Source organism: Dromaius novaehollandiae, chromosome 9, assembly GCF_036370855.1.
Source record: "Dromaius novaehollandiae isolate bDroNov1 chromosome 9, bDroNov1.hap1, whole genome shotgun sequence".
In the NCBI taxonomy this organism is placed as follows: Eukaryota; Metazoa; Chordata; class Aves; order Casuariiformes; family Dromaiidae; genus Dromaius; species Dromaius novaehollandiae.
Genome location: NC_088106.1, coordinates 1,249,882 through 1,269,172, shown reverse-complemented (window position 1 = coordinate 1,269,172; position 19,291 = coordinate 1,249,882). Strand labels below are relative to the sequence as shown.

General features: G+C 44.5%; 2 protein-coding genes across 14 annotated transcripts in view; one reads left to right on the top strand and one right to left on the bottom strand.

Annotated features, from left to right (window-relative positions):
• The window catches only part of MED12L (mediator complex subunit 12L), a 154,434-nt gene that overhangs the window by 61,196 nt on the left and 73,947 nt on the right, over positions 1 to 19,291 (bottom strand). The gene's annotated exons all lie outside the window — the stretch shown is intronic.
• On the top strand, positions 687 to 18,016 carry GPR87 (G protein-coupled receptor 87). 4 transcript variants are annotated; one of them, XM_026110043.2, is made up of 4 exons: positions 690 to 1,027; positions 12,841 to 12,973; positions 14,228 to 14,824; positions 16,266 to 18,016. In XM_026110043.2, the coding sequence occupies exons 2-4, from the start codon at positions 12,862 to 12,864 to the stop codon at positions 16,310 to 16,312; spliced, it is 756 nt and encodes a 251-aa protein (XP_025965828.1). In that variant the 5' UTR covers positions 690 to 1,027; positions 12,841 to 12,861; the 3' UTR covers positions 16,313 to 18,016. The 4 variants fall into 4 exon arrangements, with proteins under 4 accessions (XP_025965827.1, XP_025965828.1, XP_025965826.1 ...); XM_064516506.1 differs by lacking the exon at positions 16,266 to 18,016 and adding an exon at positions 15,144 to 15,345 and having other exon boundaries at positions 691 to 1,027; XM_026110041.2 differs by lacking the exon at positions 16,266 to 18,016 and having other exon boundaries at positions 14,228 to 15,345.

Genomic DNA, 19,291 nt, shown 5'->3' with positions numbered 1-19,291 from the left:
AAAGTATGGAAGAGTCCAGGCAGAACAGAGCGGGCACTCCAAGAAAAGCGACTTGGCAGCCACTGCAAATTCTAACAACAGTAAATTATTCTTTTTCCTCAACATTTAATGGAGGGAAGGTATTCCTTGTATTTCCTTTCTTGTTAAGGAGAAATGGGAAGTTAACCTCTTCATCCTCTACTCACTCAAAGCAAAATTTTGTCCTGATACAATGACTTCCATGATTAATTCAATGCTCTCGAGCCACTGAATTATCTTACTCAACGTGTGTGCACCCAGGACCACTGACAGCAGGGCTGCAGCAGTCAAAGGCTCAGAGTTTTGAAGAGCAGCATGTTAGTAAAAAGTATATAAACAATCTAGTCTTTTTAGTCAAAATATTTGGTTACAGCCTTAGCAGCTTGCTTTCATCCTACACATTATTTAGAAGAGAGGATCTGCTCAAAGCACAACATTAAAGATGTCTAAATACAGTCAAATCAGTAGCTGACGATCTTGCTTAGCAGATATTTGCATCTATCCAACACCCGATTTTTCAGAATCACATTAACTTCATACTCAGCCTGCAGACAAAACAGTTTCGAGTGGAAGACACAAGCACGGTTACACGGGTTACTGTGAAACATGCTTTCAGGCTCCTCACACGACTGCCTCTGCCTTTAACAGGCACTAACCCACCTCGCCAGGTGAATCACCGTCTGCCTCCTCGGCAGGGGAGCTGCTCCAGACTCGGGAAGGGAGCGCGGCGACGGCACATCTCACCTACACCAGCATGTGAGTCATTCCCAGGAATGAGAAAGCCAGTTGCGCCAGTTGCTCCTGGTCGGGGGAATTTTGACTCTCCGATCAGGCATCGCAAAAAAGGCGATCGGAAGCAAAAAAGCTTACTTCCAGATATGATTTATTTAACAACTTCTTTGCAAGAAATACTCCTACGCCTATTTTAGTTGCAAGATCCATTATGGAGGAGTCTAAGGCACTTTAGAGATGCAGCTAACAGACAAATGGAAGGCGACAATGGTGACAGGTAAGTCATTTTTGTTGATTCAAAGAGCATTTGATAAGTTGTTCAATAAATCTTCCTGTTCTTACTCACCCCTGAGTGAAAACAGGCATTAAAATGCAATTGCTTAAAATCGGACTTAAAAGCATAAACAGTCACATCAATGAAAAACATGAAAAGGTCTGAAAATAGTGAGACTTAATTAATCTCATTCAACATAAAACATAATGTTATCTTTTTATCAATGGGAAAAAAAAGTGCTTTGCTACTAATTATTCCTTCTAAGTTGTTAATCAAAGTGCAGAGGGTTTAGGGCTTTAATAACTTACTTCCTGACATAGCCTAACTCACATTGAGTAAAATTCAGTACCTATAACTTCCAAATTTGATATAAAAAGTTTGTATCCTATTCTTTTCAAGTCTTTCAGTAAAGAAAAGCGTATTTGAATGCTGTTAATTGTATTACACAGAATAAAGGTTCTCTTCCTTCATACTTCACTCGGATCATGTCAAAACTTGTCGGGTTCACTGGAAAAACCACATAGCTCTGAACAGGCAACTTAAAACCTATATGTCGGACTAGTCTCAAAGTTTGGGAAATACATAAGGCACTTTCCAAAACTCATGTCATTTAACTAGTATTTTAGATTGAAATGATTATTCCTAGTTATGAAGAATTGAAAGTAGCAGTGCAATTATAACTTTTGTATTAAAAAAATACTATGCCATTTGTGCATTACGGGTACTGTCAACATCTATCTTTCATTTCATTATATATGCTTGGTCTTATTCTGGTAGGGTTTTACAAGTTTTTAAAGATGATTTTGCAGTCTTCCTTTAAAAAGGGAAACTGGGAAATGAATGCAAGCATTCATCCGATGTCCCTAATTCGTGTCCTGAACTAAAGGCCCCAATCATACAAAACTGTCAGCATTTCTCCCGCTGTGACGAGTCAGGCGTTTCCCAACACCGCCAAGACGGCTGTCCTCCCAAGAGAGCAAGAACTCACTTTTGCTCACGAGCTGGACCTTCTCCTGCCCTTCTCGGTGCTGCTGGTGCCAGACCCCCTGCCTGGGGACGCCCCGCGCGGGTGGAGCGACGGGGTCCAGCTCCACCGGGGCAGGGAACTGGGGAGGCAAAAGCGGCCGAAGGGCGTGGAGGGATTTCAGAAGCAGAAAGCATCTGTTTGCATTAGGGGCGTGTGAGCGAGAACCGCGTTCTCAGAAGCGCCGAGCTGCCGGCGGCTCCCCGGGGTGCTCCTCCTCCGGGTGCTGCCGCTGCCTTCCCGGAGCGGCCTCGCGCAGCCTCCCCCGCGGGCAGGGAGGGCGGCGGCGGGGAGACCCGCTCGCCCGGCACCCGCGCACGCAGCCCGGCATGCACCGGCACGCAGCGGGGCCGGAGCTCCTGGGGCGCCGCGGCAGCAGCACCGCCTCGGTGCACTGCGCTCTGGCCAAGGCGACGGGCACGGAGCGAAGACCGGAAAAGAGGAGGTTTTGAATCAGAATCTGAAGTCTTGTCCTGCTTTTGACTGTTCAGGAGAGGACACAAAAGCAGCCCTTTGGAGGCTGGATGCTCTCCGAACCGGGAAGCCTATTGAGCTTGCTTGCACACAACCCAAGATAAGATATATCCAAGGAAACAATAGCATTAACTGGAAGAGGAAATTCCTTCTCTTTTCATGAAAAGTCACTTGTTAAGTTTTGCACTGAAAAATTCAAGAGGACCTCTGACCAAATAAGTACTGGGAAAAGCTAGTCAAGACACTTATACTAGACTGAAGCATTAGATTTGAGATGTGCAATACATAATGGAAACTTGGAAGTAAGTGAAAGTGTCTGACACAAACCAAGAGCTGCAGATCCATCACGTGGCTTCACGACGAAACCAAGCTGCATGGGACAACCAGCCACCCAGGTGCTCTCAAGAAAGTATTTGTTCTCAGTCAAGGGCAAGCCAGTAACAGCCAAAATGCTGATCGGAGGACAAAAGCAGTATTAACTCATATTTCAGCTGTCTTAACGTTTCCCAACATAAAACGTTCTAGTACCTTAACCCACCAGCCCCCACCAAAACCAAAAACCCACACTCTCCACCATCAGAAGCAGGTTTCCACATCTGACCAACCCTGAACCCCAGGCTGAGATGAGAGTTATTCCTCGGGAAAACGTTAGTGACATATCAAAGTGACAACTGCCTACGAGCATCATAAATTGGGCTTCTGTCACCTCCAATGCAGCAGCTGCTTCTGCTACTGCACACGGAAGAGCCGGGAGCTGGCAAAACAGCTGGGCCAGACACGGAGCGTTCCCTGCAACCCGCACCCTGACGCTGCAGCCAGTATCAACGCGCTGTCCCTTTTCTGAGCATAGCAGGTGGAACGGGAACTCTCCAGACTGTTCATGAAAAATGAGAGTTGCGCTAGGCCAAACTTCTTCCAGTCATACCCAAAAATCCCCGTGTCCGTTTCCTTCCTCTTTAAAATAGCGGCTTTGTTGCAGCTAGCTAATGTGGTTAGTCTTGTGCCACATACATGCTGGAGCACAAAAAAAACAGTCCACAGCAGCAGATGGGAACTCTCACTCTTCTGTTAAAATATGAATTTAGAATTGCTTATTTAAAAAAAAAAAAAAAAGTTGTCTTCATGCTGTCAAAAGTAAAATATTTAGCAAGGATTGTCAAAAAGTAAAAAACCTAAAAGTGAGATTAGGATTACTTAAAACTTTACCTGGCATTCCCTATATGCATTTTTAAGCTTTTTTTCTTTCTTTTTTTTTTTTTTTTTTTTAACTACAGAATATTTTTTCACAGGATCCCCCACACATTCGAGAGACAACAGATAAACACAAAGCCAAAACTACAGTGCATGAAGGTTTAATGCAATCATACATTTTCTTAAATTTTTTGTGCAAGTGACTCAGACAACATCTTAACTGTTTTTAAAGGTTGGTTATGAGTTTTTCAACTTCGTTTTTCACTGCATAATCAAACTTAAAACCTAATATTTTTCAGTAGAAAGCTCCACCAGAACAAGGCTGACACCTGAGGGAGTCTTCACCTTGAAGACACTCCACAACGCAGACCTCGTAGAAGGTCTCTCACTCACCCAGCTCCAAGGCACACGGCTTCTCTGCAGCACTGCGCAGAGCGGCCAGGCCGCGTTATCCTGGTACAGAAGCTAGCTCCTCTTGGGCTCAAGAATGCCCAAAACACCAAATGCTGAAATTTTAAAAATATGCATTTTTTTTTAAAAGGAAACAAGTACATTTCTGTTTTTCACTTTCTGCCCAAACTATTTTTTTTTTAATAACAACATTTTAACTTTTAAAAAGCTACGACTTCAGGATAATAAAGCATACAGCATATGTGAGGAACAACCTATGGAATTAAAGGGGGTTAGGTGGCAAAGATTTCCATGCTGCCCATTGCGCCAAGAACAGAACCCATGAAAACACAAGCAGAACAGGAATGGTAAGATTAGGAAAGAAGCTTGTGAAGAGACAGAGAGGGAAAAGCTGACGTTATTCTGGAGAAATGCAGGTACATGTGAACCTGCTTCTAGCCTCCCCATTGAAAGGGAAGGCTAGAGACGTGAGCCAGTGCAATACTAAAACTAGGTCTTCCAAGCAGCAAAAAAATCCTCATCCAGTTGGATGCAAAGGGAACAGGGTAGGGAGCTGGAAAGAGGAACCACCAAAGCATGGGGAAAATTTACTAAGAGGCACAAAAAGGAAAGGGCAGGTATAAACTGAAAGAATGGAAAAAGCGAACCAACAGCAAAATACGACCAAATAAAGGGAGGACCTTCACTTCTCACATGACAAAGGAGGTGAGAAAAGTTAAAGGAGAGTTAGGAGTATCAGCACACTTGCGGTGGGACATCCCGGGGGGGCTGCTGGAAGGAAGAGCCAACAAAGAGCAGCTGAAGAGACGTCCGCGGTCGCAGGGTGCACGCGCATCACTGGCATCCAGGTGCGGACATCACACGAGAGGTCAGAGATGATATTTGGTGTGATGAAAAGAGGGATCCACGACCAATGGCACAAAGACAACAGCACTAAGTCAAAACCAAGGGGTTGTTCTTCCCAGGAGCTGATGAGCAAGCGCCGAATGAAGGAGAAGATGAGAGGGGTAAGGAGAACAGGCAGAGGCTGACGGGGCAGGAACAGATGGGTAGGGATGCCAGGGAGAGGGGTCAGGATTTTACCGCTTTGATCTTTGGACTCTGATCAACACTGGCTAAGCACACTGCATACAGAAATTGTATGTTGCATGGCGGATTCAAAGAAAGCAGCTCCATAAGGCCACAATACAGCTTCCACTATCAGCAGGTTTTGCACAGCTAAACTAGAAGAGTTATCCCAACTCTGCCACCACTCCGTTGTGCTCTCCTTTTTCAGAAGGAAACAGCCACAACTCCCAACTCTCCTGCCACTGACACCACCCACTTACGTGCTGCTAGTGGGCTACCATTGCTGCTGGCAGTTCCTCCTAAATCTTTATATAAAAGCAAATGCAGCCTAAAGGAGATGTGCTTTAGCACTCCACTTCGCCCGGCGCTGCTTCAGAAATGGCCCTCTAACTGCTGGCCCCTCCGGGAGCAATGCCCAGGTCCCGTCCCTCTCCCAGTTGTGAGTCGATTCAGCGGAACAGCAACTGAGCTGGGCACCCACAAATCTTTACGCATGCAGCAGCGCTAAGGACATCTGCTTCATAAACTTACCACAGAGTAAAAACAAACCAGGAAAATTTATCAACCAGTAATTGAGAAGAGGATCTGCAAGACTTAGAATCACCCAATTTCACTTCCACTTTGCAAGAGAGAAACTGCCCTCTCCTAGAGAAAAGATCAGCCTGCATCCAGGCGATTGTGAAACTACAAATAGCAAAGCTTAATACAAAAGACCATCACCTACGGTACACGCATGACGGTAGTTTCTGCTTCTTAGTCATGAAATATGCACACGCTAGTTATTAATGCCACACAGGACTGGAAAACATTTCATCAACAAGGAACTGTTACGCATATGCTAGAGGAAAGAAAAATCACACATCTTTAGGTTCTACAAGTAAGTTTCAAAAATAAACAGTCTCATAGTAATGATTAACAGCTTTTACTAGACTATGTAACCTCTGCATAGAAAATCTGATTCAAAGCAAATAATATTAATGCATGAACTTTTAATGAGGAACAGTTCAAGAGAAAGTAAAAGAAGGAATAACTTGAAAGTCCAGGCAGGATCCCCAAAGGTCTTATTATGTCAGAGCTATCCCAGATAGGGGAAAAGGAAGGCTTACAATCACTTACTTGAAGACTGAAAGAATTTAATGGTTTCGCTTGGAAAATTATTCTGAAAGTGAGGGAAAAGTAAGAAAACTACTTTGAGAAAAAGTAGGTTTCTCTAATTTTTTTTTCCTCTTTTTGGGGTGGGAAAAATCATATATCCTAAGGGAATATCCCCTTCCTCTTGCTGAATGGAGTACCTGGCAAGAGTAAAAGAAAAACAAAACCAAAGAAACAAAGCCATATGCAAAACGCTTGTGTTTTGAACAGTATTACTTAATGCTTACTGCAGCGTTCTGCCACACTCAGCTCAGGCACTCCTGTAATTGTAAAAGAGAACTGAACTGAACCTGGTATTTAGGACAATATCCTAAAGTAAAGCACTGATAAAGGCTCACATGCGCAAAATATAAATGAGAATATTTATCTATTTACTCAAATGCAAGGTACACAGCACACACATGGGAAATGCGCGTGGTACTTCTAGCTGTCATATGCAAAGGATTAAGAAAGACTAAACCCTAAGTTTCAGTAGGTGACTGCACGTGGGAAACAGCAGCTTCCCGCGGATTCTTCTCGGGGCACCGCCTGGACCAGCGGCCGCGGGAGGGAAGTCTCCGCTGGCTGCGTCCCGATGCCGAAGCGGAGGGACTAGCCCACGCGCACATCGGCACACGTGCCAGCACAGCACTCGGCAGCGGGTCCCCAAGGAGAGGCACGTCCTCTGGTCACGCAGCCGCTGAGGTCGTTGGGCTTTTATTAAAGACTGGCAGAGTTTGCTCTAGAGGAAGGATCTTCCGAGCAGAGAGAAGCTATCCGTGAGCTGAAGGCAGCTGAGAAATACCAGCCCGGCTTGCTAGGCAATAGGACGTTTTGATGTTTAGAGACATGCGAGAGAAAAATTAGACGGGAATTGAGAGGGAAGTCCAAGGAGGAACCTAAAAACCAACAAGGGGGTTTTGCAGAAGATACTGAAGCAGACAAGCAGCTTTCTCAGATGAGGCACGGGTTCCTGTTTCTGCGTATGACTAAACAGACGAGCACTGTAAGCCACAGCTAAGACAGTTATACCCTGGGTTCTTCTAGCCTCTTTGCAATGTAGTCAGTTGAGCATGGCAGTATTATTGCTTTACAGAGAACCAACGTATACTGCCTACACGCCTCTCCGCCCCAGTCCTAGGGATGCCAAGGGCACAAACCCCACAGAGGGCTATTTTCAGTCAATAAAAGCTCTTCCCACCCAGCCAGCTCAAATTAAAGTGGTTCCCAGGCTGAAAGAGCCAACACCTGGCAGCTGATTCAGCCGGAGACGCAGAGGGCTGCAGCCCGGTGACTTGCATCACCCGGGAGCGGCCGGCTCGGGAAGGGGCACCCGGCAATCCCGCCTGCGCGCGGCATGTCGTTGCAGGAGCGCTGCACTACACGCGCTTGTCTTTCGGCTTAATCCCCAACTCCGAAGCCACTCCAATGCAATAGTAATCAGCTCTGCGAGGCGACAAAAACTAAACGGAATCCAAAGAACGTCTATTAGCTCACCCATCGAATGCTAGGCCTTTTTCCAGAGACCAGCAAAGCACAGGCACAGGTGCCTCGGTCTGCGAGCGACTGCACTCGCACAGCTCGCAGGAGCTTAACACAAACCACGTCACTACACTAGTTTTTGTCACCATCTGCTGCAGCGTGGTATCTCGTAGCACAGCTAGCGCAAAAGGTTCAGCTCCAAGGACAGGGACAGAACTAGAAAAACGCAACAAGTAAGAAAGTGGGCAAAGCACAGGAGAAAGAGAGGCACATGCTCACTTGCTGTGCATGCAGATTCCAACAGGAATATCAAGTTATTCCACTATGCATTAATAGTAAGTTAGCACCACACACTTTTTACAAAAAGGGAGAAAGGTGATTCTTTACAGGGACCTCAGAGTAAGCAGAAGGTGTCCTGGATACTGGGACTGGATGCTCTCCCTGTGCTTAAGGAGAAGCACTCAGAAGATAAACAGATGCAAGCAGGAAAAAATAAAATGAAAAAGAACATTAAGGCTTGCTCAAGCGATGTGACATAGGAGTGGAGTGAAATAAAGAAGAGGGCAGGGACACAGACAGGCTCTGTATCTATTGCTTACCCGCTTGCAGAAGCGATATGCACAAACACACTTACCTGCAGCCTGCACTGATGCCTTTTTCCAAATCCTAACAATTAAGCACATTAGCGATTTGGTTCTTGTGTGCAACAGAAGAAGAGAACGTAACTGCAGCCAGCTAATGGCAAATTTAACAAACTGCCTCACATTTCTACTGTTTACATTTACTTCAGCCATTTACCAAACTTTACAGTGATGAACATGGATTGACTGGCAAAAAAAAAAAAAATATCAAGAAGTTACATGCCCAAATAAACAGACCATTTAAAATAAACAGACCATTTAAAATTCTGCAGCCGTAAAGTATCCTGTCTAGTTCACATAGAGAATTTTCTATTTTTGAAAAGTTGTAAATAAGAGATGAAAAAAAAAAAAAAAAAAGGAGATTTGAGGGTACAGAGTTTCTCTAAAAAGTGAGGCAACTCAAAGCCTTAGTCATTAAAAAAAAAAAAAAAAAAAACTATACAGTCATTCCATACCCATACGACACTGAAATCTGCCATGCAGCCTATTATTTAATTTCTCATCTGAGGTTATACCAGTCACATGCATAAACCAGTCTATCAACATTTTAGTAAAGGATTACCCCATCCGTAAAACAGCATGTACTTAACCTGTATTTACCGCAACTGACAGCCCCTTAAGGTAATTGTAGGGGGAAAAAAATGAAATATATATACAGCAAGAAATAAGTATTCAGGTTTTAAAAAGCTACTAGAATAAAGGAACAGCTTCTAGTGTACCTTCAAAAGCATGCAGACAGAAAATATTTATATGGATGTATAAAACTGGAGGTTGGAGAGACATGTTTAGGATGAAAGTGGTTAGAAGAAATGCATTTGGAGAACTGGACAGAGAACTGGAGGCCGCGCTTGTCCACCACAGAAATACCACATCCGAACAAGCAAAAAAGCCACTATCAGAGCGCATTGTCAGTGAGCAATTACAGAATATCTTAAAATACTCTTTAATGAAAACAGTCTTCATTTCCCATTCCAAGACGTGTGGAAAAGGGTGAATTCTTCATATGAGATAAATTTCTTCCTACTCCGTCTGCAACGCAGCGGACTTCAGCAGAACAGCTGCAGCTTTCAGAGGCCAGAGACGCAGCGGTTTGATTCGGGGAGCCCTGCTCACCTGCCCTGCCCTTGCGAGCAGTGAAGTCACGGCATCCCGAGGGCTTTGCCCACCGCAGTGCTGCTCAGCCTGGTAGACCTGGATGGGGAACCACGGAAACACCTCCGGACTGCTAAGTCTGAACAGCATCACCACTGCATATCCCAAAGTTTTGTCACAGAACCAACCGTGTGCAGCAGGGACCACTGCCTGCAGCTCTGCTGCTCTACACAAACCTCTTCAGGACTTTAAAGCAGCTGCACAAGAGAAAGTCTTTAAAGCATGATCAGGGCAGGCATCGCTAGGTGTTGTCACGAACCTCCTCCCCTTGCACGCACAAAGCCCCTCTGCAGAGCCCGGCTGCGCCAGCAAGGCAGGACACAGCCCTGCTAATGGGGTTCAGCTGTCGAGGGTTACACTGCTGCTTTCTTTTTCCAGCTTATGCTTCATCGGAATTTTTTGGATATGTTTTAACATTAAAACCATGAGGATAAGATGACACAGAGATATTTATTCAGAGGCTTGATCCCAATTAGTCTGCAGGAAAAACAAGCAAACTACCAGCATGGTTTCAAGGGGACCTGGATCTCCCTAGCCAGTCTGGCTGTGGTCACATCTTTCGCAGCCAGGAAGGTCTGTGCAGCAGGGACCCCGCCACGGTCAGTACCGTGGGCAGGAATTAGCAAGTCCTTCTGAGGTTTGCCAAAGGTTAGCAGCACCGTCCTGAAAAACACACCAGAGGGGATCCTGAAAAACCAGGGATGAAAGTCTGGGATGCTGCTGCTCCTGCCACCCAAGCAGCACCTTCCCTGCTGCGTCTCCCGCCAGACAGGGCAGCAGCGGTGCGCGGCAGAGCCCGGCTGCCTTGACAGCTACAACATCCACGTGGATGGGGAGACAAAACACGGCACCTCAAGAGACAACAGAGCAAGTGCAGGCAGAAGTGCCGGTACCACCGAACCCCAGCAGAGACCCCTGGACTGCAACACAACCCTGGAGCCGGGACAAACGTGCCTGCCCGGGGAGAGCCTTCCATGACAATCATTTAGCCTTTTCTGGTCCCGGTGACTGCCGTCCATCTCTTATTTTCAGCAATAAAGCGAAGGGCTAAATCCTGATATCCAGAAAAACAGCCCAGTGGCTTCAAATAATAGTGCCAAAGGAATGTAACACTATCCACAAAGAGGAAGGAAACTGGATTTTGACCCACACTGAAAAGGGGCTTGAGAGTCTTAAGGATGCTGTGGATGTCCCCGTCTCAGCTGGCTGTAAGCCGCAGGATGCAGAAAGGAAAGCAAAGGATGCGACTTAGAGGGAGAGGCTGGAGGAAAGCTAGGCAGAAACCACCCTGCAGAACGGGGGCTTTCTCAAAGTGGGAAAACACCCGTCAGTTGCTTTTTTTTTAAAAAAAAAAAAATATATATATATATCTATTACCGCCACCTAGCGGCGATTCCAAGCGTGCTTGCAGGTGCTCCGCAAGACACTGGTGATCACATGAAGCACTAGCTCTGCGAATGGCCTTCACTGATTTCATGCTTTGATTCCTTTCCTGTGAGAGGCAGCCGGGTCCAGCGCAGCTTCTGAGACCTGAACTACGTTGCTAGTTTTCCTATCACAATTGGTGAGCAGAGAGTTAAGCGTGGAAAGATTACTCTCGCAGGAGGCAAGCGCAGTAAAGACAGACTGTGGCATGTTATCTTACAAATCAGTATTGTCAAAATTTCCTTGAGCAATGTTCGAGCAGTGTGATGCCATCATAGAATATATAAGACTCTGTAATTCTGCAGTATTCCCTTCAGGCTGGCTTCACCATGCTCTGAAGCACTCTATTAAAAGCCATGAGAAATGAACAAGAACTTAAAATTTCCAGCCCAATTTAATATGTAATTAAGACACACTTGTATCACAATTGCATATGCAACTTTTTAACTTCAAGAAATGAGAGATGATAAACTTCAAAAAAAATTTTTTTTAATTACTTTTGTAAGTCACGATTTATGCTGATCAAATATGGAAGATTCAAGGCTTTCATTGAAGGTTACCATCAGGTATCAGAGTCACTGAAAAGTCCAAGATTAAGAGCAGATGACCAGGGCATCCAAACAAGAAGTGCCCAGGAATAAGGTCAAGGGCTTTTATCAAGGAGAAAGAAGCCAACTGCGATGGCAGCCCACCACAAAGGGACGAAGTCATTCAAGCAGCATGTTCTGGCAGTTGGCAGACATTCACTTACCTAACTGCAGTAGCTGGAGCTATATGTTTGCATGTACTTTGTACGCTGACCTATTCTTAAGGCTTAAAAGGGTGGTGTAGTCCAAATCTTTGCAAGAAAGCAAAATAAAGAAAATGGCTTTTAAAAAGTTAAAATACAATGTATTTTTTACAGAAGTTAACAAACTTGGGATGAAGTTCACTGGAACAAAAAGCACAAGATCATGCCGCTAAGGACAACAACAACAAAACCTGCTTACTACCGGCACCCATCACTGTGGAGAACTAAGGGAGCAGAAAGTGTGCCACGGCTGAGCCCAGGATGGCCATGATCCACTCACCTGGTGCAGCCGTAAGGAGGAACTGAAGTCCTAGACAATATTAGATGACGTGTTTCCAGTGGTAATAGGAACAAAACCACAATGAAACAAGCTTTTCCTAAAACCATCATCTGTAAGACAATGCACAATTCTTGTCAAGGGGATTCAAGGAAGATGATCTTAACCAGAACACACGTAGAGAAGGGACGAGATCTTGGAGTCTTAGGAAAAGACGAGAAGGACTTGGGCTTGCTCAGTCACAGCAAACAAAGCCTGAATAGAGACAGAAATGTCTCTGTACAAAGGAGAGACAAGTATTGGAGATGGAGATGCTTATTTAAATGAAAGGGACTGATAAAAGAACATACAAGATAGCAAGTGACCATAGAGAGATTCAGGCTGGGAAACAGAGTAATGTTGCTAAATATTAGAGCAATCGGGGTCTAAGCACAACTTTATTAGAAAGGGGGAGAAAGGGAGAGTTTTTACAGTGAATTTGATATACTTATGAAAACTAACATGACAATATTACCTGCAGTGATGCAGCAGAAGCCCAATTCTTAGTGAAGTAGTAGTAATGAATATCTAAATAGCAGAATAGCTATGCAGTGTCCAGGTGGTCAGCCATCAGCATTCCTCAGTGCTTTCTTTTTAATTGCTGGCAGATACCAATTTCTCAAAGTTCCCTCACACCTCCAACACTTGTGGAGAGAAAGTGGGGGTCGCCTTTTTTCAGAAAAACTTAAATTTTTTTTTTCCCCTCCTCAGAATGTAAAGCTGGTACAGCCCATGCTGAATCCTGGATCTACAGCTACCAGCGCGACGCCTGAAAAGCCTTTCAGCCAAAAGCCTACAGCAACACAAATAATGGGGCACAATTCATCTTATGGAAAACTGCCAGGTAAAAATAACGTTGGAAATCCAAGCGATTGAGGCAAGTTTATAGTAATACTATATGTTCCTATCAATATTTTTAAGATGTAAGTCATTTCAGAAAAATCATCTAAATACTGCCAAGCATTGCCTCGACAGATTTTCAGTCAGAGCAAGGGGGAAGTGCTACAGCTTTATGAGACAGTTTGCAACAGTCTGAAGTTCACTCATAAACATTTAGGCAAGAAACATTAAAATTCCCAGAGGTTATGATTTTTAAATACATTTAAGTAAACTAAGCATCAAATTAGCATTTCAATAAGACCAAAAAGAGTCCCCAGAGTCCTATTTCTGGATAAACAAATTATCTGAATTCAAAAGTTGTGTTCTCACAAGACAGCCAAAAGACAACACCTTGTAATTTTGATTAACAGATAACTCTCAACATATTGGTATGCAGTTACATTTGCCCGTATCAGCCTAACTCAAACACACCCGCATGGGACCCGAGACTGGCACAGCAAGCCTCATCCTGCAACGTACTGAGCACGCAGCTCCGTTTGGACAAAGGGAGAGATTAAGGGAAATCGGTCACTTAGGATTAAGATAATTCTGGAATTATTTAGAATTTCAATAACCAGATTCACTACTGCTCTCTAAAGAAAACCTCCAGGCTATTTATCTTCTTTAAATACTACAGAAATGTTTACTTCATTACTTTTCCTTGTATTAGCTCATGATCATTCACATATATCCATAATACCATTTAACCTATTCTTTATTCTCTTAATGCTAATGTTAGAGCACAGCCTGTTCTTTAGAAAAACCCAAATTCAAAATGCCGTCAGCAACGCAAGGGCTATGCTGCAGCCCATCACTACGCGTGTCCACGCCACCAACACTGAGCTTGCGCGTCTCGTGACCTGGAGAACGGCAACGAGGGCAGGAGGGTGCTTATCAGTATTATGAGCACCACTGAAAATACTCATTCCTTTCTTTTTCTCCCCCTCAAAGTATCTGCAGAGCCACCTTTGTGTCTCACAGCAGGAAGGAACAGTCATCGTGCTCAGAGGCTAACAAGCCATAAGTGCGTTTGCTTTAACACGCACAACACTCAGGAACAGGCACACCGAGTGTTTTAAACTCAGGTTTTCTGAGCTAATCCAAGCAGCCACTAGAACTGCCCAGAAAACAAATGTGACATTTTAGAGAACAGCAACTGCACCATTTATAAAATACTAAAAACGTACTTTGAAATTGTTCTCTTCCATCATTCCTATAGATTATCACCCGAGCCAAGACAACGTTACTTCACCTAACCACACAGCCGGCCTGCTCGGGAATTCCACCCACGACGAGTTCACCACCATCGTTCTGCCTGTGCTTTACCTCGTCATATTCCTGGCAAGCATCTTGCTGAACGGACTCGCCGTGTGGATTTTCTTCCACATCAGAAATAAAACCAGCTTCATCTTTTACCTCAAAAACATCGTGGTTGCAGACCTTCTCATGACGCTGACATTTCCATTTAAGATAATTCAGGACTCCCAACTGGGACCATGGCACTTTAACTCCCTTCTATGCCGATATACCACGGTTTTGTTTTATGCAAACATGTATACCACCATCGTGTTCCTGGGACTCATCAGCATCGACCGGTACCTGAAAGTCGTGAAGCCGTTTGGCGACTCCAGGATGTACAGCATCACCTTCACCAAGATCCTGTCCGCCTGCGTGTGGGTCGTCATGGCTTTCCTGGCTTTACCAAACCTGATCCTTACGAACGGCTACCCGACAAAGAAAAACATAGATGACTGCATAAAACTGAAGTCGCCCCTGGGAGTAAAATGGCACACGGCTGTCATTTATATCAATAGCGGTATGTTTGTGGTGGTGCTGATAGTATTAATAGGATGTTATATTGCAATATCCAGGTACATTTATAAATCAAGCAAACAATTTATTAGCTCATCAAGCAGAAAGCGAAAGCATAATCAAAGTATAAGGGTTGTTGTGGCTGTATTTTTCACTTGTTTTCTGCCATATCATTTGTGCAGAATACCCTTTACTTTTAGCCATCTAGATAAACTTTTAGATGACTCTGCACATAAAATATTATATTATTGTAAGGAAATGACACTGTTCTTGTCTGCGTGCAATGTTTGTCTGGATCCAATAATTTACTTTTTCATGTGTAGATCATTTTCACGAAGGCTGTTCAGAAAATCAAATATAAGAACGAGGAGTGAGAGTATCAGATCACTTCAGAGTGTTAGAAGGTCAGAAGTACGCATATACCATGAATACACCGATGTCTGATGTCATCCATTCAGAAACTTTTGTTAACTTGAGAGACTATTTGTATATCGTGTAAATAAAATACATCTCTGAGTATCTGAACATGAAAGTTGATTAAGGGATGTACAGACACATACAGCATTTCCATTTCAGCTTACAAATATTCACCTTAAACCTCAAGAACTTAAATCCACACACAGAGATCAGGTTCACATTAGGAGGTTTTTTTAGGCCAACAGAAGCTTAAGAAATTATGTCAGTACCTTGTAATTTAAAGAACATCCTCATTAACCAAAAGAAGCTGTTTGGCCTTATGGCTCAAATTTCAAATTAGCTCCCACAATTACTCCACTTTAGTAAAGTTCCTTTAAGTTTCATCTCATTTTTAATGCAATCTTTATGTGTATTGATGTCCTATCAATTCTTCCTTTCTACTTCCTTGGAGGAATGGCTCAGACATAGACAGTAAAATCAACATTTTTCCCTAAAGAGTTAATGGGAGTGTGAGAGAATAGCACAAAGTTACTGAACAGCCAGAATATTCGTGGGTTGCACTGACAACACCAGACAGACAGGACACATGAGGAAACGCATCCTCTGCTGTGGCAAGAAAGGAGGAGGACGGTGACCACCGTGGGTGCCGGCAGAGACACATCCGCACGCGTGTCTGTCCCGCAAAGGGGCAGGAACACGCTTACGCAGCGAGAGCGGCTCTCCCATCCAACGCGCCCAGACTGCAGCATCGCTTCTGACTTGTAACACGACTGATGAAGCAATTCACATATTCTATTTTTATGTAAAGTCAGACAGCAAGCAAAACACACGTTCCGTCTACAGAAGTGGCACATTGCCATCTGCTGACAGCTTCCTGGCACTTCCCCCAAGCCATTTACTGTGTCAATGACAGCATCATTCGTACACATCAAATTTATTAAAGCACTTTTCTTTTCAAAATAGGAAATTCAAATACAACCCTAGCTTAAGTCTCTTCTTTTTCTCCCCCTCCCCATCTTTTATTAAAGGGAGGGACAATCAGATCAGCTTTCACTCCTGCCTCATTCCACCTTAGAGAAGACCCAACAAAAGCATCCCTTGACAGACTTGCATATGAGGAAACTGAGCAATGACCATTAAACTGAAAATGCAGTGTCACAGCACTTTCTGTGCATATATGCACACTTTTCTATGCTTAATACAACATGGACATGACTGAAGCATTAAGTTCTTAGTTTAAAGCTATTTAAATACAACTTTGCTTTCAACTCTTGGAAGCTACTACTGTGCATGACAAGCAGGTGAAACTCATTTTTGGAGGGCAGTTCAGGCAGCACCTTAGGGCTATTAATTTACACTGTGACACAGGCAGCCAGGAAAGAAGCGGTGGTAAAGGAGAGCTTCCAAAAATTGAGGCAAAGAGAGTTGACTGAAAACAGGAATAACGAAGACCATCTGCTGCATGAAAAGGTGCTGACTAATGACTAAGCTATTTAAAAGAAGGAAAAAGCAGCTCTGGAGAACGCCCCAGCAGAGCTAGCACCGATCTGGAATACCTGAAGTCACTGTAACTACCTCCTGGCAGTCCTGGCGCTGCACGGTCCGTTAAGACCAGCCCGGCCTTGTTCGGAAGAAGGGCAGAGGAAACCACGACCCTCTGCAGCAGCAGCTGTGCAGATGTTCCTGCACCAGGCTGAACTCGGCTTGTCCTGGCAGCGTCGCCAGGCCACCGGGGCAGCCCGGGCTTTGGTCCCTTTAGGACCTAATATTTAAACCGCCAAATCGAGCAGATTCTCAGTTAACAAAGATTGCACAGCGTCAAATGAACGCACCAAGGTCTTGTCGGAAGACGTTGCAAAGAGAGGTGGGGAGGAAGGAGAACCGCCTCCCTGCCCTGCGCCAGGGCACGCGATCAGCTCTAGCCAAGAGAGGTTGCCATGAACTCACAGTATTTAAAACAGCAGCTCTGGTAAGCTATTTATCTGCACTTCAGGATGTCCAACAGAAACAGCCAGAGCTCCACACGTTAAAGGCCACACACGTTATCTTACAGCTGTAAAACTTCTTTCGTTTGCTCCGTGCAACCTTTCGACATATTGTCAGCACGACTGGAAAAAATCAGCGTGGAGAATATTTTTGGCTACTCAAGGCTGAAAGGATGTCTTTGTATTTAATCCAGTAAGCCGTATAGTATTTATGTGAATCATTTTATCCTGTATTTCACTGGGGATTAAGTCAGATTTGTTTAGAGTTAAAAGCGGCTCATGCAAAAAATAAACAGCCGATCTAAACAAAGAGTGTAGACTGTAAGGGGCTGACGGGTGTTTTGAGCAATGGATGTTGAAAGGTATCGTAGGCAGTGTAGTTAAACCGAGCAAACAGAAGATGGCAATAGTCCATCACCACTTGCCTTGCTCATATAAGGAGTTTCCTTTCAATATAGAAAAAATTAGTTTGCAAAAAATGTTGGAAAATGCAGCTTTCAAACTAGAAGATAAAGCATTTCATTAAAACTTCTTGGATAAAATTTTCCACAGAAGCAGGGCTTTCTGTTTTGTTTTTGGAACATTTAGTCATATTCTATTTTATATAAAAATGAAAAAGTTGAAGTGTTATAATATTTGGGTTAATGTAAGTATTATAGCACAAAACTACTTACACTGTTATGGGGGAGAAATCCTTTCTGAAAAAGGCAGGGGACATTTTTCTAGATATTTATCCTACTTGAAAATATTTTGAACAGCCAGCGTTCCTCAAAATAAACCCTCTTTTGCAAGCAGCTTTGTAGAAAACTATGTTCACACAAGAAACCAAAGACTATTTCTGGAACAGAATTGGCCATTTTGTACTCCTGGGGGTCTGTGCACAGACAAAACCCATGTTAAGAGAATCCTTTTTAAGACTGGGTTGCACAGTTTAGGTTCTTGTAAGCACCAGATTCAGTGGAGCAGCGTATTGGCTTGGTTCTGTGATGTGGCAATGTTCAGGACTGTCAGATCAGGTACGTGCACACAGATGTTAACAGCCAAAGACTTTCTTACTCAGGTCCCACAAACCATTAAAGAAAACCAAGACTGCCAGAGGGAGACCAGGAGAACTCAGTGTGAGTAACGGCATATCGCAGAAGTCTTTACAGCGCATTAAACCGTGCTGGACCATTACTGGGTTAAATTCGTACATGGGCACATCGGCCGGGCCTCTGCCTCCCCTCCAGCACCCTCCCAACGCCCGCGCGGCTGGAGGAGCAAACAGGCGCCCACGGCTTGCTGCACGAGATCTTCCAACAGCCAGACCATTACGCGAGGCCGCACGCTCCCGTCCCGCTCTGTGCCGTGCCGGGCTGCCTGGTCCAGCGCTCCGCGTGCCCGGTGCTCCGCGCTCCGGCTGAGGCAGCTGGCTCGTTGGACTGTGTGTTCCCCCACACCATGTGCTCAGCATGCAGCACACATAGTCATCATTACCTTTGCACTTTCTTATAACCTTCTACAGTGTTAATCTTTTGGGCCAAAATCCTTTGCGTACCATAAAAGCTATCTGTATTTACCCCAAAACCTTTAGTCTTGCAACAAAGCATGCAGACCCATTACAACAGGTTTTACTTCTGCTTGGAGACAGATGCTGGACCCCGTGGTCAAACTGTGAACAATTAACGTCCCTCACCAGCTGCAAGCGCAGACGGATCCAGTGTTAACGGATCGGTCGTTTGCAGAACCGCTGTGCTACAGACAGACAGCTCCTGCACCCCGAGTTGCCTGGCCCTGTTCAGAAACCATCGGCACTTGCATTGGTTGCAACCAAGGCTAAGGAGCCTCCTAGATTTAAGACAGCTCAATTAAAAGCCAGGCCACCCATTCCCACCAGGCTCCCCAGTGCCTGGTTTTACAGGTTCTTTCACGCTCTGCAGTGCTCCAGCTCCTCCTCGCTGTAAACAGGCAGCTGAACTGCACCTAAGCTGCTCCACAGAGCTAACTCCCACTAACAGGCCATAGAATGAGGGGGTACACAGCTCCCGAGAGTAAATTTAAATACCCTGACTACTAGGCAGTATTTTATA

What these genes read in the sequence shown, in the direction of transcription:
- GPR87 (XM_026110041.2), top strand. Translation starts at nt 12,862, where the DNA reads ATGCTGAATCCTGGATCTACAGCTACCAGCGCGACGCCTGAAAAGCCT. An exon ending in ATCTTATGGAAAACTGCCAG is followed by an intron (nt 12,974 to 14,227) that starts GTAAAAATAACG and finishes TCATTCCTATAG; the next exon opens with ATTATCACCCGAGCCAAGAC.